This window comes from Crotalus tigris, unplaced genomic scaffold, assembly GCF_016545835.1.
Source record: "Crotalus tigris isolate CLP2741 ecotype Arizona unplaced genomic scaffold, ASM1654583v1 scf7180000017771.5222438, whole genome shotgun sequence".
Classification (NCBI taxonomy): Eukaryota; Metazoa; Chordata; class Lepidosauria; order Squamata; family Viperidae; genus Crotalus; species Crotalus tigris.
In genome coordinates, this window is record NW_024096622.1 from 3508230 (window position 1) to 3535946 (window position 27717).

Sequence of the window (27717 nt, forward strand, 5' to 3'; positions counted from 1 at the left end):
ACGAACACACCAGGACCTGGCTAAGATGGTAGCAGCCACGGAATACGCTGCAGACGCAACGTTCCAATCGGCCATTTTTTCATCCAGATCCATAGCATCCAACATAATTGCCAGGAGAATGCTATGGCTAAAACACTGGCAAGCTGACACCAAGGCTAAGTGGCGGCTAGCGACCGCCCCTTACTCAAGCAACGGTCTGTTTGGGGAGGCCTTGGACCCCTATCTTGTAGAGAACAAAGACAAGCGGAAGGTCATGGCACACTTGAACAAAAGGTCAGACAAACGTACCACACCTTACTTTCGTAGGCAGTCCTTTCGCCAACCGACAACCACGCCTATCAGTCAGGCACCCAAGCCATTCACTCCCAGGCAGAACAAACCGTACGGCCGCCCCTACGACAGACCGGGGTTCCAGCCCAGACAACAAAACCAGTCGAGACGACCCTTTCGTGGAACGGGTCGTCCGTACCGGAAGACAAAATGACTCCTACATAGACCTACCCATTGGAGGAAGACTAGCTCACTTCTTCCACCAGTGGGAGCAGACCTCCACGGACAACTGGGTACTACAAACCATCCAGTCCGGGCTGTCCCTGGAGTTCCTGGTCACACCCCCAGACCGACTCATCAACTGCTCGGTCTCCAGGAACCCCACCAAACGCAAACTCATGCAGGAGGCCATCCAACACCTGTTGGACATTCAAGCCATAGAACCGGTCCCAGCGGAATACAGAGGCAGAGGATTTTACTCCATCCTCTTCGTGGTTCCAAAGACTTCAGGAGGATGGAGGGCAATCCTGGACCTAAAAAACCTCAACCGCTACATCACATACAAAAAATTCAAGATGCAATCCCTTCAGTCCATCCTGGGAAGCATCAGAGAAGGAGACTTCCTGGCATCGATAGACCTCACGGAAGCCTACCTTCACATCCCCATCCACCCAAACCACCGCCGGTTCCTACGTTTCTGTTACGGGGGAAAACACTTCCAATACAGAGCTCTCCCCTTCGGTCTATCTTCGGCACCCAGGGTATTTACCAAGATACTAGCAGCGGTAGCCGCCAAACTGAGAAAAATCCCAATACGCGTCCAATGTTACCTAGACGACATACTAATCCAAGCAACATCCCTACAGACAGCTCAGGCGGACGTAAGGACCGTCATTCGCGTCCTCCAATTACACGGATTCTCAGTAAACTTTCAGAAGAGCCAGACAGTTCCCTCGTCCAGGCTGCTGCATCTGGGGGCCATGATAGACACAACCAACTGTATGGTCTATCTCTCCCAAGACCGGGTGGCCGGCATCAGGGAACTGGCTCGCTGGGTTCACAGGCAACGTTCAGTTCCGATACTAACACTTTCCCAATTATTGGGCAAGATGGTATCGGCCATAGCCATTGTACCCTGGGCCAGGCTCCACCTACGGGAACTACAGTGGTTTCTGCTCCCTTACCAACGGCAGAACACCAGCGCATCCAACCACCTAGTCAGGGTCACGGCACAAATCCGCAGGGCGCTACGCTGGTGGTGCTCTCGGGCCGTGACCAAGGGGTCACCCTTCAAGGAACCAGTCAGAGTTACCATCACTACAGACGCCAGTCTGTATGGTTGGGGAGCCCATCTGGACTCCCAGTTTGTACAGGGACGTTGGTCCGCCACGGATTTGAGAAACAACATCAACTGGCTAGAACTCAGGGCTATCCACCTAGGCTTGCAACAATTCAAAGACAGAATCAGAGGCCACCACGTTCTAGTCCTAACAGACAACGTAGCAGCCAAGGCGCACATCAATCGGCAGGGGGGGACCAGATCAAAAACCCTGATGACAGAGTCACGACTCCTATTCAGCTGGGTAGAGCCCAATCTGAAGTCACTAAAAGCGGAACACATATCGGGGGTCAACAACCAGCAAGCGGACTTCCTAAGCCGCACCACAGTGGACCCTTCGGAGTGGGGGCTACACCCGAACTTGTTCCTAGACATCTCCCGCAAGTTCGGGTACCCGATCCTCGATCTGTTCGCATCATCAGACAATGCCCAGCTCCCCAGATTTTACTCTCGTTACTTCAACCCGCGAGCAGAGGGGACGGACGCTCTGAGAACTCAGTGGCCTCAGGGTCTGCTTTATGCCTTTCCCCCACTACCACTCATACCGGCGGTCATCCGAAAGCTGATTCAGGAGCGGGCAGAAGTGATCCTAGTAGCACCATATTGGCCACAGAGACCGTGGTTCGCCGACCTGATGAACCTGTCTCAGTCGCCCCCATGGAACATTCCCCCTCATCAAGTGTCCCTACACCAGGGAACCATCAGTCACCCGGAACCCCAATGGTTACAACTGACCGCCTGGCACTTGAGCGCCAGATAATGGCACAGGAATTATTCTCTCCTGGGGCCATTACCATAATTCAAGCTTCACGCCATCCGGCAATAAACCGCATTTATGAGTCCACTTGGAAAATTTTTTGCCTTTGGTGCAGGGAACGGCAGTTTGACTTACACAAACTCTACATCCCTCAGATAGTAGATTACCTCTTGGAGGGACTAGACAGAGGCCTCGCCCCCGCGACCATCCGCAGGCAAGTGGCGGCCTTGTCCACCCTCCTCACCTGCACGGATTCGGTTCCCTTAGCTCACCACCCCAGGATCCGCGCCTTTATCAAGGGCGCCTATAACACCAGACCTCCAGTAATTCACAGGTACCCGTCCTGGGAACTACCGCGAGTCCTTCACGCACTCACTCGGTCACCATTTGAACCATTGGCGACCGTTTCCTTGCGACACCTGTCGCTAAAGGTGGCGTTCCTGATTGCCATCACATCGGCCAGACGAATTTCGGAACTGGCCGCACTGTCAGTCAGAAACGACCTATGCATTTTCCACAAGGACAGGGTGGTCCTTAGGTTAGATCCTGCCTTCATACCGAAGGTGAATTCACTCTTTCACAGGACACAGGAAGTAATTCTCCCAAACTTCTGTCCAAATCCAACACATGACCGGGAGCGGCAGTGGCATACATTGGACGTCCGCAGAGCCTTGCGGCGTTATATAAAGCGTACAGAACCCTTCCGCAAATCGGAGGCCCTATTTGTGTCCTTCCAAGCGGGCACCTTGGGGCGGAAAGTTTCCGCGGGCACCATTGGAAGGTGGATCCGAAGCTGTATCGCAGAAGCTTACAATGTATCATCCCTGCCGCCCCCAAGTCATCTCACAGCCCATTCCACCCGAAGCGCTGCAACTTCGGCGGCATGGGCTACCCAGGCGTCAATCGAGGAAGTTTGCAGGGCCGCGACATGGTCCTCGCCTTCCCCGTTTATACGACACTACAAGATAGACCGCTTTGCATCGGCGGACGCCTCCTTTGGTAGGAGGGTCCTCCAGCAAGTTGTCTCAGAGATCAATCTACCGGCCTTATCTGTTTCCCACCCCTTGGGACAGTGAGGCTTTGGTACGTCCCATCCGTGGATTATCCATCTCCTGTACTGGAGAAGGGGCGTTGGTCTTACCTGAACGCCTTTTCTCAGTACGGAGATGGATAATCCACACCCACCCCAAGGCCAGCAGGCCGCTAGTAGGGAGCTGAGAGCCAATACCTCGTCAATCATCAGCCAATTCGCCCTCGTTAAGAATGGACTCCACAGGAAGTGGGGGCGTGTCAAGCTTTGGCTACTTGGTCTCAAGAGCAGGCAGACAGAGAAAACCCATCCGTGGATTATCCATTTCCGTACTGAGAAAAGGCGTTCAGGTAAGACCAACGCCCCTTCTCATTAGCTATTATGCCACTTGCAAATCTTATAAGAATTCCTCCCATCTCATTAATAAAATATTGAAGAATGGAGGATCCACAGCTTAACTTTGTGGTGCCCTATTAATATATCCACCTTTCTCATATCATGCAGACCACTTTCTATCATATTGCAATCATAATGTTATGGGAATATTCTATTAATTATTTTGTTGAAATCCAGATATAGGATTTGTGTGTGTGTGTATGTGTGTGTTTGTACACACAGAGAGTATATTTCCCACAACCCATTAAAGAAGTTGCTACATTAAAAATGGTATAAAGTTAAGCTGGCAAGATGTATGTTTAAAAAATGCAGGTTGACATCTAGTAGTAACTGCAATATTTTCAAGGTGCGAATCTTATCGTTTGCCTTAGAATAGTCTAGTATTAATAGAAAATTTATTGTTCTTTTGTACCTCAAATCCTTCTTAGATTTATCATTATTTAGATATAGATAGAACTGTATATTTCATTACTTTCTCTGATACCATTAGCAAAGATTGACAGGTTGATCTTTATAGCTTTAAGTGATTGTTCCATTCATGCTGAAGTCTATCTGGCTGTGCCTAAGGCGAAGTAAGGCTTTCCCTTCCTGCCAGCCAGTTTAGTATACAGTATGTAATCTCTGCAACTTCCTCATTCCAGGATCATGGGAAAGGAGACAGTGGTATTTAAATTCCATGTTTATCAGTATCAGAAATAGAGAGTTGGTTGTTACTACTCCAATTACTACTCCAATTATTTTAGTGTGTTAGCAAGAGTCACAATAAAAGAATCTATTTTGACACTAAACTTTGTGGTTTTTTCATATAAGTTAAACTAAATGATGTTGAAATAAATTCCAGGAACCTCTTCACACAGTTTATTCAGCTCCTCAAATAACCCTTAATTTTTTTAAAAAAACTTAAGTTTCAGTGTTTGGTGTATGCAGAGATAAGGCATACATTTAAATTTATCCACAACAGACTGAGCTATTTCTTAATAGAAATACATTTTTAGAGTAGGTGGGGGCTTAGCTATTTTTTAAAAAAAAATATACAACGTCGGGAACTTTAAACTGTCTTGAAATGAAACTTTAATGCCAAAGAATAAAGAAAAACTAATTGGGTAGCCTGATGATGGTGTTCCAGGACTGCAGATGCGCATTATGGGTGATCTGGAGGTTATGACCACTAGTTCAGGAACTGTTCAAGTTTGCAATAATGCTGAATGATGGGGAGTTATGACTATTCCTTAGAGTTCCAGTCATTGCAGTATCCCCACGATCACATGATCACGATTTCAACATTCCCTGTTGGCTTCCCACAAACAAAATCAAAGGGAAAACTGGCAGGAAGTTGAAAGTCACTGACATGAGATCCTTGTTTAACAACTGCAACCAGGACTGCTAGAACTGCCATTGCTAGGTGGATGCAGTTACATGGCATTGAACTTTACAACCGTCTCACTTGGCAAATGGCAATTTGAGTCCCAATTGCCATTGTCACTTGAACACTACCTGTATAGGAGTTGAATAAGCTCAAAAGCTCACTATTCACGGTCATTTTTAAGAACTAGTTCTAAATAGCTATATAGCTATTGCAATTACTATGTGTACAGTAATTCACTACATTTACAGGAAGTTTCCTTTAACGATGGTTGGTCATTTAGTCTAATGTAGTTTGACAACATTATGTTTTGTTTCTGAGACTGCAATCTATCAGCTTCTTATCCTCTCCCCCCCCCCCCCCCCGTAGAAAATAATTGGTTGAATATCATATATTTGGCTTGGCAAGTCACAGATTTTACTGACCTAGTTTAGATAAATCCATCCAATCTTTTTCTATCAAAGTTCACTGTGGATTATCATGGAGTTAAATCCATGTAATTAGTCAGTACCTGAACCCCAATATCACTAGTTAAAACATCCCATTTCCCTTGCATTGAATCTCTCTTTACAGTGTGTCTTAGCATATGGCTTATTAGAGGGGAAAATAATAAAACCTTTACTTGTTACATAAGAACTTTTATTTCATTGGTATCAAGAGATATAGTAGAAAATCAGCAAAATAAAAAAGCATGAACATCATGGAAGAAACAAAGGCATGGAAAAATCAGTTAGATTTCAGTGATAACTATTTAAGCTGACTTGCATATTTTTATGGCTATGAAAATATTTTTTAGATCTTTGTTCCAGTATTTTGGTTACAAAAAATACATTCTTCTTTATCCATCCTTTTTTAATGAATAACGTGGTGCTTTATAAAAGTGGGGATTTGCCTTTAATTTTATATTGTTATTTATACACTCAGAAATTAACAACAGTTATAAGGCAATAAACATATAGTAAACATAGAATAAAAATCCATAATATAAAATTAAAAATTACACAGTGAAAGCAAATATAACAATAATAAACCAATGTTATTATCTCATTCTCTATAGATTTTTCAAAACAATTTAGTTTTGAAAAACTTACAGAAATGTGGTAGCATAACCTATGATAATGTTAGGGTTAAATTAAAAAGTTTAAACAAGGTTTTCAAAAAAGCATACTTTCTTAGGTTTTTACATTCTGGATACGTCTGCTTACCGAATTTCTCATATACCTCTTGTCTTCTTACACCTTCTTTTCATTTCATGTTCTGCTTTATATGCCATCATTCCATTTTTGTCAAATTAAGCTTGGAAACTGCACTGAAGGCTAGAAATTTGGAGGTAGCAGGATTTTCAAAAACTGGAATTTCCCATATGTTCTGGTTAATCTTACAGGTTTGGTCTGTTAGTACAGTGCTTATAAGGGTCTACAGAAAGATGTAACCCAAAGTTGAAGAAAAGTTGATATAAAATCATAAGCTCAGTTGTGGTCATGAGATATTCAATTAACAACTACACTGCTTAACAGCCAAGTTGCCAGGACCAATTATAGTTGTTAAGCAAGGACTATCTGTACACAAACTTACAACCAGAAACTATATACTTAAAAAAGGAATTAAAAAATACTATAGTTGACACTACATATTATAAATTAATTACCTACAATATAAGGCATTACATCACATTTGTAAAATTAATTAATTCTTTACTTATATGATATAGAGAATGGCAACCTTTCTCTCAAACTCTATTCCAAAGAAGTACATTATGCTAGGGATGAATCATTTTAGCCCATCTTATTCCATGTATGTTAACATAGAAACTAGGCTAATAGATTTTGTTTGAAATGAATGTTTATGCTTGCTAGAGAGAAATAGCAAAACAGTCTTTAGAATGACAAGATTTACTGTCTAATAAATCCTATTGCATTGTGCTTATTTGCAGGCATGTGGGTTTGAAGGAAAAAATATATGCAAATAATGATTCAAAGTAGTATATTAATCCATTAACAATCTCTTGAGCACAATATTCAGTGTTAGCTAATCTGACTCATAATGCTATCCCCGTGGATTCAGGGAAGATTCTTTGGGGGGATTGAAAGGTGTTGGTGTGCATGTTTGTGAGTGTAGAAACAGGGTCAAGTCCAGGGCGAGAGCCAGAAACAGCTGGGACAGGAGAAGGGATTCAAATTCCTCTTGACTTCTTGGTGGCAGATAGAGCTTTGCAAAGTAACCAAAGTGAAACCTTACTTGTTGCTTCAGAACATCTCTAGCCAATCCGGCTGGTAGGTGGCAACAGAAGTATTTCTAGTGTTTTTCTTACTTTGGTGCTGGGCTGAGATTTCTCTGTGTCTGCATCTGTGTGCAAGTGTACGTAGATAGAGGGTATCTGTTACTTTGAAGAACTTAATTTTGCTCCTCTGCAATGTCAGGTTGGTCCAAAATAAAGCAGAAGTCATCTAGGATTTGATTGTGGATCAGAAAGTTTACTTGATTTTTCTAACAGATATGTTCACGGGAGATAGACAGCTAGTATGTGTCCACCTTCTCCTGCCTGGATACTCTGTAGGAAGTAGTGTGACTATGATCCATATAAACAGCTTATCAGGGTGCTTGTGAGAGACCTGGTTCATACTGAGGTTGCACAGTTGGAGATAGATTTGGGATTTTGTTGTCTTATCAGCTGTATACTTGTGTAATGGAATACCTGATTGAACTGACAGTTCTCCTGGCCTTGAAATTAGTGCTGGAGACCTCTATAGTTATGATGTTTTGCGATGTTAACATCCACATTGGGATTGGTTTGTTTGTGCAATGACAATGCATCTGTCCCAGTTGGGAATAGGGCCAACACAATACGAATATCTTATCAATAATTTTGTTTTTATCAGAGGAGTATTCCGTAAGTGGGGACACCTCAGGTTTTCCTGTTGTTATGATTGAATAACCTCTGCAGGGAGATTGGTCTAACTAGGTCTAGGATGTCCTGTCATTAAAAGTTTTTGCGTCAAATTGGATTCTATGAAAACTAGGAAGTGTTTGTGACTGAATTCACTAGAGATTTGTTGATGCCATGATTGGTATCTGGAATAGGAACCTCAGAAAGGCTGTTAACACAATTGTACTAAATGCTCTCTCTGAACCACTTCAAAGCTAGCCCTATGGTACCAGGGCCATCTGATTTTTAATTTCTTAATTCCAATAAAGGAGAATATTTGTAGCTCAGGGTTGAAATGAATGGTCCTTGGTGCTCTCTGAGCTTTGTTGTTTTCTTGCAGATATTTCATTATCCAAACTAGGTAAATCATCAGTGCACTGATGGTGTTAACCTAGTTTGGGTAGTGAAACATCTGCAAGAAAACAGAAAAGCTCAGAGAGCACCGAGGACCCCTAATTTCTTGATTGTTTGAGAAATTGTAAACTGCTGAAAGACTATGGAATTTATTGTTATAACAAGTTAAATAAATTTCAAGATAAGAGTTTTAAAATTTATGTTTGAACATTGTATTCAAAGCAATTAAAAGCTTGGATATGTTGAGAAAAAAATGTTTTTACTGGAATGTTGGAAACAGTATTAGGTAATAGGCAATAAGTTAACATTTCAATTTAAAAAAAAATAATCACCTGAAATGCCAACATCATAACTGCCAATCTGTCTCAAGTGGAAAGTTTTAAACATGGAAAAGGGTTCTAGCCCATTTCTCTTATAAGTATATTCAGAGTTCCAATCTTCCTTTATTCTCATTTCTCCCCACACAAACTATTTGCCATAAAAACTCTCTGCATGCATAGAGGCTCTTCAACAATTGAGGAGCCTGATTTTCCAGAATCCGCATTTATATGAACAGCATCGGTCAATAGAAGTTATTGCTGTAAACACTCACCTTCTTTTTTTTGCCTAGACCAGTGGTCCAAAAAAGAATGATTACCGGTAGATGATATTACAATAACTTCCCCATTTTCTTCCCTCTAGTGCAGCTACTTGCTTACTTCTGAATATAAGAAACCTTCCCTCTTACCTCCAATTCACAAGTAGGCATCTAGCAAAAATCTTTTTTTAAAATAATATTTTATACTACTTTTCATTAAAATAATGAAGAAGTAATAATAACAATAATAATACCATCAAACATCCACATCTGCCTATCCCAGGTCCTTGGTAAGAACTCGATAGGTAGACAAAAATGCCAAATCCAGTCTGAACATCTGGCTGACTGTGCAATGATCAATAATAATAATAAAGTTGGAAGGGACCTTGGAGGTCATCTAGTCCAGCCCCCTGCTCAGGCAGGAAATTCTATACCATTTCAGACAAATGGCTGTCCAATCTCTTCTTTTGAAGCTCTGCTTTTGTAAATACAATACACATTTAATATTTTAGCAATTATATGTAACACTCATCCCTAGTCAATAGTCTACAAATTATTTCTGTTTCAGTTTTTCAATGTAAAATTTTAGAATGTACTCATTTCATCCTGAGTACGTTCTGCTGAAATTTTGTCATGTTCTCTATTTCACACTATGATAATCAAATTAATTTCATTAATGAAATTCTAAATTCTGTTATTAATGCAGTTCTTGTGTTTTTAATTTTTTGAAAAAAAATGTTTTAAAAGCACAGGGCCTTTTACAACAGCCACTTTTTATAAGGATCTATCTTGTCAAATCATATACATGGAATTATCTAATGTGATAAACAATTTTATTAGAAACCTGTTTCCAGAACAATTTTAAGTGTACAATAACTTGACAAAGCAAAATGCTAGAAGAGGGGGGGAAAGATGAAAATTATTGGATTACAACCAGGAAATTCACTGTGAAGATCTGAACAAAGGCAAAGGTCTAGAGCAAAACTCTTATGAGTGATTTTGTGGAGTTAGATATACATTTAGAGCATAAACAATGTGAAAAGAAATCAATGTGGAAAAGCAACATCAACATGAACATTAAGCATCACTGTTGAATTATGAACTTTTTAGTTGAGGTAGTACTTTTAATATGCTATGGATTCAAAAGGATAATAAAGGTAATGTAAAAGAGGTGTAAATCCCTTCCCCCATAACATGAAGTTTCACAAACAATAATAAGAGCACGTGTATATTGCAATTTTATTTCTTCTGCTCAAACAAAACAGCGTTAGCACTTAAGAAATTTTAAAATGACACAATATGGTAAAAATAGCAGAGAATTAACTGAGAAACTCAAAAAGAAGTAAAATTAAATGCATGAAATTGTAACATTCATTAATGTTTCATCTTCAGTTTTGATTGACACTTGATGCTTGCAAACCTTTTAAACAATGAACTTTTTTTTTCATGACAACTCTGAAGAGATTTCAGCACCAGCTCTAAGATTTGTACATTCAGTTTGTATTCAATTGACTTATTAGCCATTTGTGTATGATAGGACAGGTTTATCACAGATCAGATCACAGTGTTGAGGAAAGCATTGCCTTCCTGGAATTAAAAGTGATCCCCTAAACCATATTCAGCTTAAGGCATCTACTTACAAAAAGCACAGGAACCATCATTACATTTTCAAAGAAGAATTATTAAAAGAATCTAATAACCTGTAGCTAATTTTACTTACAGAATTATCTGGCAATGGCATAATTGTCACTATTACAGCCTGATTTAACAGTTTAATTAGACTGAGATTCCTGAAATGGTTCAGTTCAGGATCATGTTAACTATGCATGTTGAACGACAAGGTCTCAGTTTCATTTTTTTCTTTTTCCCTTTACACAGAACTCATTAATTTTAGACCAAGGCACAAAACGTTTAGTGCATTAACCAGTTTCATTCACAATATAGTAACTTAATGTTTTTACCTTTGAACCACTTACATGTTTAAGATTCTGCGAGCCCATATTTGAATTTTCTTTACAAACAAAATCAAACATGATTTCTGACAGGAATAAGCATTTTAGCTTATACTGTTTAAACATACATTACTTTCGAAAGATGAAAATGCCTCCTCTTAATTTCAAGCAATTATTTGCTTTGAGATTTAAATGCCTTCAATTAAAGAATGTGAAAAAAAATAATTTAAAGTCATGGCCACTGATTACATGTTATAAGCCATATTTCTGTCTTATACAAAGAGGGAAAACAAGACTGTTTGTCTGAAAACAGCCAAAATGGGCTGTTCATTTGCTTTGGTGTACAATACTCAGAGAGGATATGCTAGTTAAAGCTTTGTTGTGAACTAAACTGGATATTAACTGAGTAAATTAAGAAAGCAAGTAATTAAACTCCAACATTATTTTGAAATCAGCATAGATCATAAAATCAGTATTCCACTACTGCAACATGGTGAATTTAAGATGTAATCAGGAATACATATATTTTTTTCCAAATCACAAAACAGATTACACACAAAAGTTTAAAAAATTGTAATGCAAATGTATAAATGGGGAAGGAGATAAAACTGGATATGTAATATTTTTCCCTCTAAAACTAGATTGCTACATCAATTCTTAAGACCTTTTTCCATTTTTTCTTTTCATTTTTTTTCTTTTTTCCACATATCAATATTTAATTGTGAAATAAAATCCAATGCATGGTGATAAAAATAGAAGAACCCAAAAAATACCAAGGGAGTAATACTTTTCCCCCCAATCCCATTTCTTCCCACTTTACTGATACTGATCACTTACAAATTCAGGTTAAAACAAACTTTGTTAAAGTCAGTGATGGAGAAGAGTAGAAAAATAACACATGATTTATTTATTTTAGGATCATACCAAAACTTAATTCAATGAACAAATGCAGGTAGCCAATGTGAAAATAATATGCTATTACTTTTCACTGCCTGTTTTAAAAAATTCTTCTAAGTATTATCTTGACGCTTAATGCTTAACTTTATATCAAGCTGAAAAAAGAAGCAAAAAGCAGGTTTTCAAGAACTGCTACTGAAACATTACTAAGTTTGAAATACAAATGAAATGATACAAAAAGTATTAAGTACCTGGTTCTATTTAACATGTTTACTGATAAATCACATTTTCCTTATTATTACACATGCATGCAATATAAGGAAAAATAGTGCAGCAATTAATACAAATTGTTTAAATAAAAAAGTTGCCCCAATTCCCAACCCAACACCTCCCCAAGTTTTGCCTGGGCATTAACTAGGCCTTATTGTAAAAAGGCTATTTCATATTTGTGGCATGCAAGAATGGTTTAAATTAAAAGCCAACTCTGTGGTTATTTATGTTACAAAAATGTCTGCATGCATAAATCTTAAAAGCTCAAAAACCTATGGTAAGTCTATAACAATCTAACAATTTACATTTGATCATATTGATTTGTATTCAGGAGAAGTCTCAGATTTGGTAAAGCATATCATTTTAGGAAGGCATCTATATCTTCATAATCTGGGCAGCATTTGCATTTTTCTTTAAAAAAAACTTCATGAAGGCTAATCAGAGAGGCTTGCTTATCCAAAGAATCCAATATTCAATATACCATGATATCCTGGATCTCTCATTCATCAATATTGGGTCTTACAGTATCTATGCTGTGAATTGAAGTCATGCTTTGTTTTTAATCAAGGAAATATCTAATGTGATAGGAAGACTACCTGAGGTACAATTGTTTATCAATCTCACTTGCTAAATTCTCTACTAAAAAAACCTCTCTGAAAAGCCTCCTTAAGTTTTTCTCCTTTTTAAAATTTAATACACTGTAAATATGCAGCTTCAATATTGATATGAAACATTTCAATGCACCTGCCTAACAGGCTTATGATTTTCTGCATAAATCATTGCCACAATTTAAGACTATTTTCCATCTTGTTGAAAGTCAGAAAACAGCAGCAAAAGGAAATAGTGTATCACCATGTTGTTGTCTGAAAGTTCAGAATCTTGTTTTCTCCTTCTTCCAAGAATATTTTTCCATTATCTTCCAGCAGCTCACAAAATGTAGCTGATTTTGTGCAAGACCAGTGGTCCAAACATATTAGTCCTAATCTTTCTACACTGTATTCGACTTGTTCAGTTCTTGTCGAATTGCTGATTTGAGCAATGGGAGAGGAAAAAAACAGTCTGTTAATTGGTGAAGAAAGATGTGAATGGATACTTTTGAAAAACTTGTCCATTAAGATATTAAAACTGATAACACCACAATATTACTGTATTATAGCGTGTGATTCACAATATTTACATGTTTGATTTATTGTAAATACAAAATGAAGTGGGAAGATTGTAGAACACTGTATTTGGACAAATAGCACTGTTTATTTTAGAGATTATGATCAAACTGAATTTTGATGAAATTTAACAAAAACATAAAAACAACCATTCATGATACATAGTAAAGTAAACTGAATAGAAGAGGCATGAAAACATGAGAGGTAAATTTAGGGTTATGTTGCCTAAGAATAATTATAACTATATATGGGAGAAAGATTTTAGGGAATCTATTTATTTGCTATTACTATTCATGGGTATCAGTGATGGAAATCCAACCGATTACTATTGTTGCTTCTGCTGGCCTTAGTGTGGCTGCAATATAGTAAAATATAAAATGATCAGTTAAAAAGATCATTTGAGGGGAAGGATTGTCTGTAAAATCCAAGTTATGTAAGTGATGAAAATGTACATAATCATCTTTTGGGTAATCTACACAAATTTCATATAAATTACAGTACAAATATATTGCCTGATTTGCCACAAATTGCATTTTTCCATTATTTCAGAATGAAGCCGAAATCTAATATTCTATCCATCACATTCAAAGCCATAATTGAGGTGTTTTTGTACTGCATCCCTTGTCTATCTTTCTATCGTTTGGGGTGTGTGTGTCAAATAATGACTTGTTTCTCCCTGAATTTTCTTTGAATTTTTATGATGTTATTTACTTTTATCTATAATAAATTGTACTTGAAATTATTTATATTTAACATGTCACTTCATGTGAGATATGTGGTCATATAAATTTGACAAAATAGATTATTACTGTATATTAATAAGTTTCCATTATATTGTTTTCTTGTTGTTAAGCTACAAGATATGAAGATATGGTTTCAAAAATCAGCTAAGAAATGAAGTTATTAAATAAAATGACTGATACAAAGCTTAGCGAGTTCCTACTGGAACTGAAAAATCATTACCTGAGCCATTCAAATCATAAAAACTGAAATTATAGTGAAAGACTAGGAAGAAAAAATGAGACAAATGGAATTTTCAATCTTCTAATGCATTCCTAGAATTGCATAGGAACCTCCCTCCACCAAATAATCACAAATTTCTATACTTACCATCAATTAATTCTTCTTTTAGTTTTGTTAATTCCTTCCTCATTTCCTCTAAAATATCCTGTGATAATAGAATAAGGCTAACTTTATTTTTTTCAAACATATTCTGAACAAAAATAGTGTCTGTTTCTTAATGTAAAGTAAATTCATTAAAATGTATTAAAATTAAAGTTTCAACATTCTCCTTACTTTTATAAAGGATTCATATGCCAACAAACGTGTAGGTTCACATGCCCAAATTGCACAAATGTTGATATCTAGTTAAAACATTTTTTAAGTCTTTGGTGTTGGGGGCAATGTTTCTGTAGATCTTACAATATAACATTTTAGGAGTACATAGTTCAAATTCTTGGTTATTCACTAATAATTGTAACATATTTTCATATTTTTTATCACAAGCACGCTGATTCAATACAAAAATAAAATGCTTAATTTAAAAGTGGACAATAGAAAATATCTACCTGTTTCAATCTGTCATAGTCTAGTCCTTCAGACTGTACTCCATTAGTATTTGGTTGCCCAGAAGATGCAGATTTTGGTCTAAAAACAAAAACAGTATAAATTATGACATTTCCATACTGCTCATCATGATTGTAATTTTTCCAAAGAACTGAACAGTTTCTTAATGCATATTTGAAATTGGACATGTTAACCAGGGATTAGAGGGATTGAGGTACACAATAGATGGACGGCTAAAGGTCAATTTTCCCAGTTGCAACTAAAATAAGCTATGTAAAATTGGTTATGTTATAAAAATAGAAATAAAAATAAGTCTGCAAGAAAATCTACAAAATTTGAATAAATCTTCAAGAAGGGCTTCATTCCAAAATTTCCAATGTTTCAATAGCTGGTTTCCAAGAAAACCAAAAGCATGTTTTTCCTTTCCATACCTTAGCACATCACAAGGGATATTTTCTATGATTTAAAAAATATAAAAGACAAAACAGCAAAGATGCTTTATTCCTTTTCTTAACTTTATGGTTCTGAATATACAAGCTACTAGTCAAATCTAACTTAAAACTCTTCTATTCCAGTCATTTGTGGGTAATATAAATTGCTTTTAAAATAAGTGTTAAATACCTTGAGATAATAGGTGATTTGCTTCCATTCATTGTATTTGTTCTTTCCCAAGGCTTTCTTGTTAATTCTACAGGAAATAAAATGTCTGAATTTTAGCCTTATATGCACTGGATAACTCTAAAACAGTGGTTCTCAACCTTTTTAATGCCGCGACCCCCCAACCGGTCGTAAGTCAAGGACTACTCAACTGGTGCAGCACTATTTGCAGAATGGGACTTTTGGTGGGCTCAGCAGGGCAGAGACAGCCTGGACAATTCCTATTGGCTTTTGAAAGCCAATAGAATTAGACTCTATTCAAGAGAGTCTATTCTATTGGCTTTCAAAAGCCAATAGAATAAAAGGGTAGCACAGCTAAGGAAAAGGGGGGGGGAGAAATGGTGGACTGCGTTTGGCGACCCCTGTGAAATGGTCGTTCGACCCCAAATGGGGCCCGACCCACAGGTTGAGAACCACTGCTCTAAAAGAATTACCACGCTTAAAGAGAATAATGTTTTGTACTACTTTGAATAAATCACTACTTGGTAGAACAAATGTAAGCCAAACCAAAAAAACTTTGGTTGTTCCAAGCTTTGAACAAAGCAAAATCCAGATGAACAAGAAGAGCAAGACTGATTTGTGTCTTCCTATTTCTTCTATTAACTGTCCCCATTATGGCATATCCCAATGGTCCACTGGCCCCCATTTACCCAGCAACTTATCTTTTTACTCTCTCTTCAACTACTTATTCCAGCAACTAATCTTTTTACCCTCTCTTCAACTGCTTATTCCAGTGTCCCAGAACCTTGTATTATATCAATCTGCCTTCTGCCCTCTCACACTGTTAATGACTCTGGACAGCTAACACCAGGTAAGAACACCATACAAAATAAAAACAAAAATAAATATATAAAACTGATAATGACTACCAAGGTAGTCAATTAAAAGCAACCATGAGCTCCTAACCGACTCCTAATCCCTATGCCTGTAAAGTCTTTAAAGCTTTTTGGAAAACCATCAGGCTAGGGCAAGTCTAAACATGGAGGGAGGGGTGTCCATAGGGCAAGCACAGGGACAGAAAACTCCTGCTTTCTGGGTTTGCAGGATGATATTTTTCAATGAAGGAATTTGCAGTGTGTTTCTAGTGAAATGGGTAGAAACAATTGGGGAGAGGAGGTCCTACAAATAACCTTGCCCCATCCCATGTCACAGGAAGCTTTATAGGTGACAACAAATGCCTTGAATTGCTCTTGGAACCATTCTGAGAACCAGTGGAATGTACCTTGTTTTTCCTCATTCTCCTCCAACTGTCAACTTTGAAAATGAGCCTGGCTGCAGCCATTTTCCTTACTCATTTTCAGTTGACACATAGCACGGAGGGAGGGGGGTTTACCAGGTGCTTCGCTAGACTAAACAGATTTTCTCTCTTGGGAACCAAGGTCATTGGCTGCTCCTGGGACTGCAGGCTGGGCATTTTGTGAAAAGCCTGCCAGGGAGATATATTGGGGGATGTAGTAGCTTGCATAGCTTATGGGGTGGGATTATTTAACTTTGTATTGGGGATTGTTACATGTCTATTCAGACTTGGTTTCATTTTTGATGTGCCGATACTTTGTATCAATAAACAATTTTTTTGAGGAACTTGCAAGCCTCGGAGTTTTGCTTTATTTGTCTCTGTCGGAACCATGACATTAAACCAAGTCTCCTAAAAACTTCATTTTTGGGGGTGCTGGGCCCCAACCGCCTACCCACTCACTTTTGGGAGAGCGGTAAAGACTCAGTGAAGACTCGAGATGGAGGAGAAAGTTGAAACCGTTGCTAGCGGCAATGGGACTCAGGCTATCAGAGCGCAGGCTGGCGCTCCAGCCATCTAGGAGGCGTCACTGGCAGGGGCTTGGCCAAAAACCAGGTTGATCCAACCTGAGAAATTGGTACCGCAGACAGGAACTACAGCCTTAGTGGACCTCTTCCAAGCCGAGGCTGCCCCTCAGCGCAGGAGCACTCTTGTAACCTCTGGAGAGGAGCTTTTATTGCTGCCGTCCCAGGGTTGTCTGTGGACAGCAAGAAAGGAAAGAGCTTGATGGGATGGGATGACTCTGGAGAGTGGAGATTTCAGAGTCCACAGCCCCTTGCTCGAACAGCTGAAGGAGAAGTTCAGCCGGCTGGAGGTAAAAGATATGATTCTTGTTGCCCAGAAGGTGGGTGCCCTGGAGAGAAATGCCAAAAACTACTCATCTCTCCCTCCCCCTCGCCGGAGTTCCAGCCCAACTGCTGAAGCCCGTGCTGCTTCTCCCACCTCCCCACCAGCTATGATACCGAGCCCTGTATCCCAGCTAAGCCTGTTGCCATGGCCTCAGGATGCCAGTCCTGGAGCCCAGCCAAGAAAAGTCCGGAGAGTGGTTTGACCACGTCCCCAGGATCAGCAAGCCACCCAAGCCCAGCAGCAGGCGCAGGTGGCCCCAAGATTTGAGCCACCCCCAGCAAGCCCACCTTCAATGGGAATCCCAAGAAGTTGACCTTTTTCCTAAACCAGGTGTGGGCTCATTTGGATCTCTATGCTTATGCCTATCTGGATGGGGCTATGATGGTGAATGCTGTGGCGCTGAATTTAGAGGGGGAAGCGGCTGACTGGGTGACCAACCTCCATGATGAAGGGGCTCCTGAATTGCACGACATTATTCATGGAGCAACTGAGGGGTCATCCCAAGTCCTGATGACCGAGAAAGAAATCTACCGCCTGAGGCAAAGAGGTCGCCCCACAAAGGAGTACGTCTGTGAATTCAGAAGAGTTGCTAATTGGCTGGGGCAGTGGCCTGAATGGGTCACTGGTCAATTACTTCCAACGGGCTAGATCGTGACTTGCTTCAAGCCTGCATCATTCGAGGTTTTTCTATTACGCGAGTGTTACCATATGGCAGTGGTGCTAGACATCGAACTGAACCGCCCCAAAAAGTCAAGCACCACTGAGCCCAAACCACCGTACATCCAAGAGAAACTATGGCCAATGTCCCAAGCCTGTGCCTCCCAAGCCAGGGCTCCCATCAAGTGCTACCAGCGCAGTCAGGTGGGTCATCATGCAGTGGAGCACCCCGCTCCTCACCCTCAACCCAGCATGCCAGTTGCTGCCACAAAACCACAAAGAGCTCCCAGAGGGGGAAGAGAAAAACCAACTGGGCACATCAAGGCCCAGGCGTCATTTGTTGGAGGGAGGGAAATACTTTTGAGGTATGGACTGATCACAAGAATTTGAAGGCTCTCCAGACCCCCAGCAAATTATCCCCCAAGCAAGTTCAGTGGGCTCAATACTTTAACCATTTTAGTTTCACTTTAAAATATTTTCCTGGAGGCAAGAACCTTTTGGCTGATGCCTTGTCTAGAACGCTCCAATTCAAGAGCAACCGAGAGGAAGTAATTAATTCCTCTGCCGCAATCTACTTCCCAATAACAACCAGATTGCACACACCGAGACCCTCTGCTGGTCCTGGCAATCGATCGCTAAAGGAATTGAAGGAGAACTTAAGAGACTGATTCCTGGTTTAAAGATAACAAATCTATATTGACTTTAAGGGGGGTATTCGCTTGGAAAGATTCTAAGTTATATCTCCCAGAAGGTCTCAGACTCCAGGTGTTGCAACGGAGTCATGACGTTATGCAAGCTGGTCACTTTGGATTTTTAAAAACATTGCATCTAGTGCGCAGGCAGTTCTGGTGGCCGAGAATGAAAAAGGACATTGAGAGTTATGTAAAAAGTTGTGCCACTTGTGCTACCATGGAGAAGCATCCTGGAAAATCACCAGGTTTATTGCAGCAAGTGGCCGACCCCTCTCAGCCTTGGGAGGAAATAGCCATGGATTTTATAGTAGAATTACCTGAGAGCAAGAAAAACACTGTGATATCGGCTTTGATTGATCTATTTTCCAAACAGGCTCATTTCATTGCTTCCTCAGGACTTCCCTCTGCCCAGAAGCTAACCAATATTTCTGAAGCACATATGCCAACTCCATGGTGCTGCAAAGAGAATTATTTCTGACAGAGGGGTCCAGTTTACTGAAAGTTCTGGAAGGAGTTTGTTAAACTGATTGGGTCCTCCCAGGGGCTTTCATCTGCTTTTCATCCAAATACTAATAGAGCTGCTGAGAAAGCTAACACAATGGTGGAACAGTACCTCAGATGTTATATAAATTACCAACAGTCTAATTGGGCTGACCTTTTACCTTTTGCAGAGGTAGCTTACAATAATACTGTGCACAGTAGCACTGGTCTCACACCATTCAAAATAGTGACGGGTCAAGATTTTGTGCCCATGCCTGAGTTCCCACAGGAACCTCCTACTTCTCAGACTTTGGACCAATGGGTGACATCTTTCCAGGGGGGTTGGGTGAACATGAAGAAGGCATTGACCAAAGTTACCATTTACAAGGAGCAAGCAGACAATGACGTTCCCCTCAAAAATCTTTTTATGTTGAACAATTAGTTTATCTTTCAACTAAATATCTACAATTAAAGTTGCCCAGCAAAAAAATGGGCCCAAAATTCTTTGGTCCTTTCCCCATTATCAGAATCATAAACCCTGTGATGGTGGAGTTAAAACTTCCACGATTGTTGGGGAAAGTTCACCTAGTGTTTTATTGCAGTCTTTTGAAACCTATGTCAGAATCTACTTTAAGACCTATTCCAAAAGAGCCACCTGGTCCAATGGTGATAGAAGAAGAGACGCATTATGAGATAAAAGTATTCTTGATTCTAGGCTGTACAAGGGAAAGTTACAATACCTTGTCCAGTGGAAAGTTTACCCCCTTTCAGAGGCTACATAGGTGAAATGTACAAATGTAAAGGTGGATAGATTGATAAAAAAGTTTTATGATAAATACCCTCACAAGCCTTGAGGGGATACCTAATCTGATTTTTGTTTCCCCTGCAGACTCTTTTTTTCTGAAGAGGAGCAGACTGTCAACTTTGAAAATGAGCATGACTGCAGCCGTTTTCCCTACTTATTTTCAGATGACACATAGCACAAAGGGAGGGGGGTTTAGCAAGTGCTTCACTAGACTAAACAGATTTTCTCCTGTGGGAAGGCTGCTCCTGGGACTGCAGGCTGGGTGTTTCGTGAAAAGCCCGCCAAGAAGATGTATTGGGGGACGTAGTAGTTTGCATAGCTTTAGGGGTGGGATTAACTTTGTATTGGGGATTGTTACGTATCTATTCAGACTTAGTTTCACTTTTGACATGCCGATACTTTGTATCAATAAACATGTTCTTTGAGGAACTTGCAAGTCTTGGAATTCTATTTTATTTGTCTCTGTCTGTTGGAACCATGACATCAACCATTTCTCTTCAGATAAAACCATCCTCCTTTATTCCATTCCTCTTCCTTTTAACTTTTTTCTGTTCCCCATATACATTTCTGCTCAGATCAAAAAGCCTTGTTTTTTGCATTGATTCAACCAGACCTTTTTATTCATGAAACGGCCCAAAACCTCTGAAGCATGCAGACTTCATGGCTTGAGGCCAGTATTTGAAGGACCACTCTCCCTCATTAGTACAACTAGTCCAGCAGATCGGAAGGCAGGATATGTTACAGGACCCATTTATTAATGATGTATATCTGGTGGGACCATGGAAAAGGATCTTCTTGCTGGTTGCCCCTTTTCTATCGAAATATAATCCCCCCTGAGATATGATTGGCCCCCAACTTATTTCTTTTCTGAAAGGCCCTGAAGACATGGTTTTGTCCTTAGCCCGGGGACCAGGAATGGAGATTGAGTCAATTAAGTGTTGATTTCATTTTGTTGCTGCTGCCATTGGTAGTGAGGGAGGGGTATGGGGGAGTTATGTTGTGGATTTTTTATGTAAACCATCTGGAGTCTAAATAAAATAAATAAATTTTGGGAATGGGCTGCCAATCCAGTTGTTCTGTAGATTAAATGATTCATGCACTGAATGTTTGATAAATCCATTATTAGAAACCTTTTAATAAACACTTTAAATATATAAATGCACTGAATTAAAAGGAATACAGATTATGATTCTGTTTTCTTAAACCAAAAGGATACAGAGCTATATATTTTTTCTTAAATGAACCATATTAAAAATAAGCAAAAATCTCTTCAACTTCAAAATTATTTACCACAATTTATGTCACATATTTCAATACTGTACAAGAGAAAGTTATCAGCTATGCAAACTCATGTTACACAATTTATACAACTTACCGGGTGTGCTTGTTGAAGGAGGCTTGGGAACTAAAGGCTCTGGTTCTTCCTGCTCAATAAGATAAAAATATAATATTTTACAAATCTGCTTAAATTTGTGACTAAAGGAAAAACACCTAATTCCAAAACCAACATGAAAATCATAATTCTAAAATCTCAAGCTCTATTAAGTTTGAAATATTTTTCAATTACACAGATTAATTTCTATGATTATTTAATTGCAGAATGTCATATAATTTGCCAGGGTATTTTCAACTTACACTTTTTTCTTCTTTTGTTTCTGTTTCTGATGACCCCTTCTCAGCAATTCTTCTCCTTCAGGTAAGGATAAAAGAGTATTTGGTTACCATCTGCCAATATCTGACTCTCTTATTCATCTGTTCTAACATAAATTCTGATAAGAAAAATGATAAAACAGGAAGTCTTGGTGATATCACTTTTAGTTCTGTGAAAATTTTGTTGGGTCCCAGTTTTGTGTAGGGATTAAAGGCACTAGGAGGTAGTGTGTTCTAATCCTGCCTTATGCAAACCAGCTGGATTACTTTGGGCTAGTATGTCAGCCTTAGGAAGAACACAATGACAACTACTTCCAAAAATAGCTTCCCAAAAATATTACACTAATTACTCCAGATAGTCATCAAGAATCACAAGTTTGTTCAAAGGTGCATACATTTAAAAAATACTAGTTAAATTCTTACCTTCTTGCAAGTAGAGCACTCATTTCTTCCATTAATCCACTTCCTCCAAGTGGCAGTGGCCCATTTCCACGACTAGTATCTGTTTTGGGTGAAGCAGAATTTGTTGCTCCACTTGGAATAGGAGAATCTTCATTCTATATGTGTGCAAAAAAGCAGTGATAATGGTAGCATTATTATTAAGAACATAGTGACACTAAAGTATATGGGAAAGATACTGTCAAGCTGCCCATTTATTTATTTATACACAGAGAGAGGGGGGGGGAGAGAGAGACTAAACATACTATATTTAACATGGAGAGTTTTATAGACACTTCTTGCCATTTTTGTGAAAATCTAAAACTAAGATTTTTAAACTGAATTTAAAAACTTGAATTTGAATTGTACTTACCCTTGATACTTTTCTGAGTTTGGCTCCAGCAAGAGCAGCAGCCAGTCCTGTTAAAGGTCGATAATCTTCATACATCATTCCCATGGAAAAGCCAGTAGCAGGGAGAGGAGGAGCAGGAGGTGGAAGAGGAACCTGAGTAGGAAGGGGAGGAGGTGGTGGTGGAGGTGGCCCTAAAGATGGAAGAGGTGGAGGAGGTGGTGGTCCAGGAGGAGGTGGAACTGCTGATGGGGACTGAACAGAGCCAGATGGGAGGGGGGGAGGGGGAGGGGGTGCAGGTGGTCCTTGTGTAACACCTGTTGAAAAATACATACATACAGAAACCAAATACAGAAATTGAGATACCAAGTAAAATCCAAAAGAACTAATTCTCTAGTGCTTCAAATGAAAAAAAAAAAACTGTATATATCCTAATGTGGCTTTCATTAGGAAACCAGTCAGTGTCATTTCAGAAAAACATTCAGCCATATTAATATGCTTCAATTAACATGAGCAATTTAGTTTGGAAAAACAGCACTCAAAATTTCTTAAAGAGAATAATGATGAAAATAATATTTATGTCAAGTATAACAATGGAAAAGCTTTTATAGTTAAAACATATAGATATATATTTTTAAGCTGAATTACAGCAATATCATAATATAATTTGTTCCTTCTTTGTATACCTAAAAAATGCATTTTCCATTCCTTCAATTCTATTATTTAAGCATGTTTTAAATACAAAATACCAGAAAGTAATATTTACATTTCTATTCACATTTCATGCTTTTGGTTTTTCCTCCAGAAGTATTAATAAAACATATATTAGTGTGTTAGAACATTTCAATCTGTTGATGGAATGATTATTTTCCCCAACAGCATTAATGAAAACAAAAATATTCTATAATTAGGATATAATTTTGCCTGGAAATATAGATTATCACAACTCTCTTAAGAATTTGCCTAATCTTGAATTATAAACTTATTTGGAAAAAAGAGATTCCTTAGATGTTTATGTAAAAATAATCCTACATAGTGATATTTACCCGATAGAAATATGACCTTGAATTAGATATTTCTCCCAAATATAATTAAATGGAAGAAAAATTAAGCACGTGAAACCATTTTGGGCACTCCAGCATTTTCTTATTTTATTAGAGCTGACAACCTCAAAGGCAAAAAATTCTCAAGATTTATTTTCACCAACAGATTTGTACATGTGACATTTGTATGTGTATATATGTACACAATGGCCAGAATCTGTTCTTCCTCTCCCCCTCAAAAAAATCCATATTAATGATGATTAATTAAATTTAATTATATGTAAAAAAAGGCTCCCTATTTGTTAAATTAATTGACTGATTCTCCATTTTCCATCCCACATAATTCCACAAGCTCATATAAACAAAAAGAATTTATCTGAAGGAAGCTGTGTTTTATAAGCTTAAGCCTATATATGTTCACCCTATGATAAGTCCCACAAAGTTTAATACTGCTTACTCATAAGTAAGCACGCATAAGCTGCTATTATACGAAAAGGGGCGTTGTCTTACCTGAATGCCTTTTCTCAGCATGATGATGTAGAATCCACTGGTGGGTAATCTCAGCCTTCCTGCTCAGTTGAGACTAAGTCAGAAATCTGCCACGCTCCTTCTAGGCTGGACCTTACCCAGTTTTTGACAAAGGCAAAGCAAAACATGATGAAGTCCGACGCATTGGCTCCTCCTACACTGACACAAACTCAGACGGCCTGTGGATTCTACATCATCATGCTGAGAAAAGGCGTTCAGGTAAGACAATGCCCCTTCTCTAGCATGATGATGTAGAATCCACTGGTGGGACATACCAAAGTCGCTCATGCCCCTACGGTGGGGGGACTAGTCTGGGCTTGTGTCTCACCAGATGAAATCACTTGTTGCAACACCCTCCGGCCAAATGAAGCATCCACAGAGGCAAACTTGTCCAGCTTGTAATGCCTGATGAAGGATGAAGGTGAGGACCAAGTTGCCGCCTTGCAGATTTCCTCAATGGACGCCTGGGTAGACCAGGCCGCAGACATAGCCGCACTGCGAGTGGAGTGGGCAGTGATGTGTCCAGGGACCGGTAGGGATTGAGAAAGATAAGCACGGGCAATGCACGCCCTAATCCACCTCCCAATGGTTGAAGAGGAAACCTGACCCATGGAAGAAGGTTGAAATGACACAAACAAGGCCTCTGACTTACAAAAGGCAGAGGTCCGTTTCACATAATAATGCAGAGCCCTGCGTACGTCCAGTTTATGCCACTGTCTTTCCAGTCTATGCGATGGATTGGGACAAAAGTCCAGAAGTACCAACTCTTCGGTCCTATGGAACCAGGTATTGACCTTCAGAATGAAAGATGGATCTAAACGAAGCACTACTCTGTCGTCATAAAAGGTGCACAGGTCACTCCTAACTGAAAGGGCAGCCAGCTCCAAAATACGCCTGGCTGACGTGACTGCAATCAAGAAAGCCACTTTCAGAGAAAGGAGTCTTAAGGAACAAGACCTGATAGGTTCAAACAACATTGAAATTAGTGCTTGCAGCACCCATGGCAGGTCCCAAGAGGGGTAGCAATGAACCGCCGGTGGCCTGGCGTTAGTCGCCCCCTTGAGAAAGGAGCTTACCACTGGATGCTGGGCTAAAGGGACCAGATTGTCACAGGTAAGAACTGTGGATAAGGCCGCTACCTGTCTGCGGATAGTGTTAGGTGTTAACCCCTTATCCATATCCTCCAACAGATATTCTAGAATATTGGGAATGGTGACAGAAAGGGGTTGGAGTTGGTGCTTAGTGCACTAGATGCAGAAATTTCTCCACGTGGCATCATATATCCTATTAGTCGAAGGGTGTCTGGGAGTCTGGATCATAGAGATCACACTGGACGAATGGGATTGTCTAGCTAAATTTCTCTGCTCAAGTACCAGGTGGCCAACTGGAGCCACTGGGGATCCGGGTGTTGAAGGGCCCCCTGGCTGAGGGAGATGTGGTCTGGAGGAATCCTCCATGGCGGTGAGATGGAAAGTTCCACGAGGTCGGCAAACCACGGGCATCTCGGCCAGTGTGAAACAACCAAGATGACCTCTGCCTGCTCCTGAAGCAGCTTGCAGACGGTTGCCGGAATCAGTGGAAGGGGAGGGAATGCGTATAGCAACCCCCTGGGCCACTTGCTGCGAAGAGCATCCATTCCCTCTGCCCCTGGGGACAGGAACCTGGTGAAGTACCTGGGCAGTTGAGAGTTGTTCGGGGAGGCAAAGAGGTCCAACTGGGATTGGCCGAATCTGTCCGAGATCTCCCTGAACAGAGCTGGGTCTAGGCGCCACTCTGAGTGGTCCACCGTAGACCTGCTCGGGAAGTCCGCTTGATGGTTTGCCACCCCCGATATATGCTCTACCTTGATCAAGCCTAGATTGGCCTCTGCACAAGAGTTCAGGCTGTGGGCTTTGAGCATAAGGGACTTGGATTGGGTCCCTCCCTGCCTGTTTACATGCGCCTTTGCTGCCACATCCATCAATACCAGTACGAGCTGTCCCGCTACTATGGTGGAAAAGTGGCGGAGTGCCAGGTGAATGGCCCTGAGTTCTAGCCAGTTTATAGTGTGGCTCAAGTCTGAACGGGACCATTGACCCTGGGCTAGATGTGTCTGGAGGTGAGCGCCCCAGCCAAAGAGGCTGGCATCTGTGGTCAAAGTGAGCCTGGCAGGCTCCTTGAAGAGGGATCCCTTGGCCATTGCCGGTGAGGTCCACCACAGGAGGCACGACAGTGTCTGGCTTGGGACTCTCACCCTCTTGGTGGAAGAGCTCATGTTCCACTTCTGAAAGGGGAGAAGGAACCACTGGAGTTCTCTGGAATGCAGTTTGGCCCAAGGAACGATCCCCATACAGGAGACCATCTTTCCCAGCAGTTGCAACAGTTGGACTAAGGGAACCACCCTCTCTCTCCGAACCCGCTGAATAAGGGTCCTGATGCTGTTCCGGCGTTCCTGGGAAAGGAAGACCTCGCACAGATTTGAGTCTATGACCGCCCCCAGGTGGAGGAAGCGAGGTGAAGGGACCGTGTGACTCTTCTGGAAATTCATGGAGAATCCGTGAACTTGTAGAGTCCTGATGGTGATGTCCAGGTCCGACTGGGCCGAACGGAAGGAGCGGGATTGGATAAGGATATCATCCAGATAGCATTGCACGCACACTGGGATCATTCTCAGATGGGCAGCTAATACCGCTAAGATCTTCATGAACACCCATGGGGCCAAGGAAAGGCCAAACGGGAGCACCTTGTACTGGAAATGCCGATGCACGTAACAAACCGGAGGAATCTGTGGTGTTCGGAAAGGATCGGGACGTGAAGGTAAGCTTCCATTAGGTCTATGGAGGACAGGAAATCCCCCCTCCTGATGCTGGCCAGGATGGACTTGAGAGTCTGCATCTTGAACTGTTTGTAGGCCAAGAAGTAGTTTAGTCCTTTCAAGTCCAATATCGCCCTCCAACCCCCCGAGGCCTTCGGAACCACGAACAGAATGGAGTAAAACCCGTCCCTTCTGTTCCGTGGGCACTGGTTCTATGGCCTCTATCTCCAGTAGGTGGTAGATGGCCATGGACATGAGTCTTGCCTTGGTGGGGTTCCTTGTGTTGGGGCACGCTAGGAAGCATCCTGGAGGGATGGACAAGAACTCCAGGGTGAGGCCGTGTCGGATGGTGTCTATCACCCATGAGTCTGTGGTGATGGCCTCCCAAGTGTCGCTGAATAGGGATAGTCGACCCCCTATGGGAGAGGTCTCCCTGGAGTCATTTGCCCTGTCTGTAAGGGCGGCCTCCGGAGCCCCGAAAGGACAGTTTGGTCTGGTACTGGGGCCTGGCTCTGGGGTGCTGGCGATCCTGCTTGGGGGGAAAGGACTGAGAGTTACGGGACCAATCCCAGGACAGTCCGGCCTGAAAGGGCTGTCTCCAGTCCCAGGCGGCCCCAGCTC

The 27717-nt window shown here is 40.7% G+C and overlaps 1 protein-coding gene across 3 annotated transcripts in view; it reads right to left on the reverse strand.

Moving 5' to 3' along the window:
* Positions 1-9828: 9828 nt before the first annotated feature.
* ENAH (ENAH actin regulator) overlaps positions 9829-27717 on the reverse strand; it is an 83368-nt gene continuing 65479 nt past the window's right edge. For all 3 annotated transcript variants that reach the window (XM_039341709.1, XM_039341710.1, XM_039341711.1), the window contains 8 exons: positions 22756-23048; positions 22368-22501; positions 21930-21984; positions 21670-21718; positions 15482-15548; positions 14863-14941; positions 14405-14462; positions 9829-13157 (listed from right to left, as the gene is read on the reverse strand). In XM_039341709.1, coding sequence (XP_039197643.1) covers positions 13120-13157; positions 14405-14462; positions 14863-14941; positions 15482-15548; positions 21670-21718; positions 21930-21984; positions 22368-22501; positions 22756-23048 — 773 coding nt within the window. In that variant the 3' untranslated portion in view covers positions 9829-13119. The remainder of the gene's footprint in view (positions 13158-14404; positions 14463-14862; positions 14942-15481; positions 15549-21669; positions 21719-21929; positions 21985-22367; positions 22502-22755; positions 23049-27717) is intronic.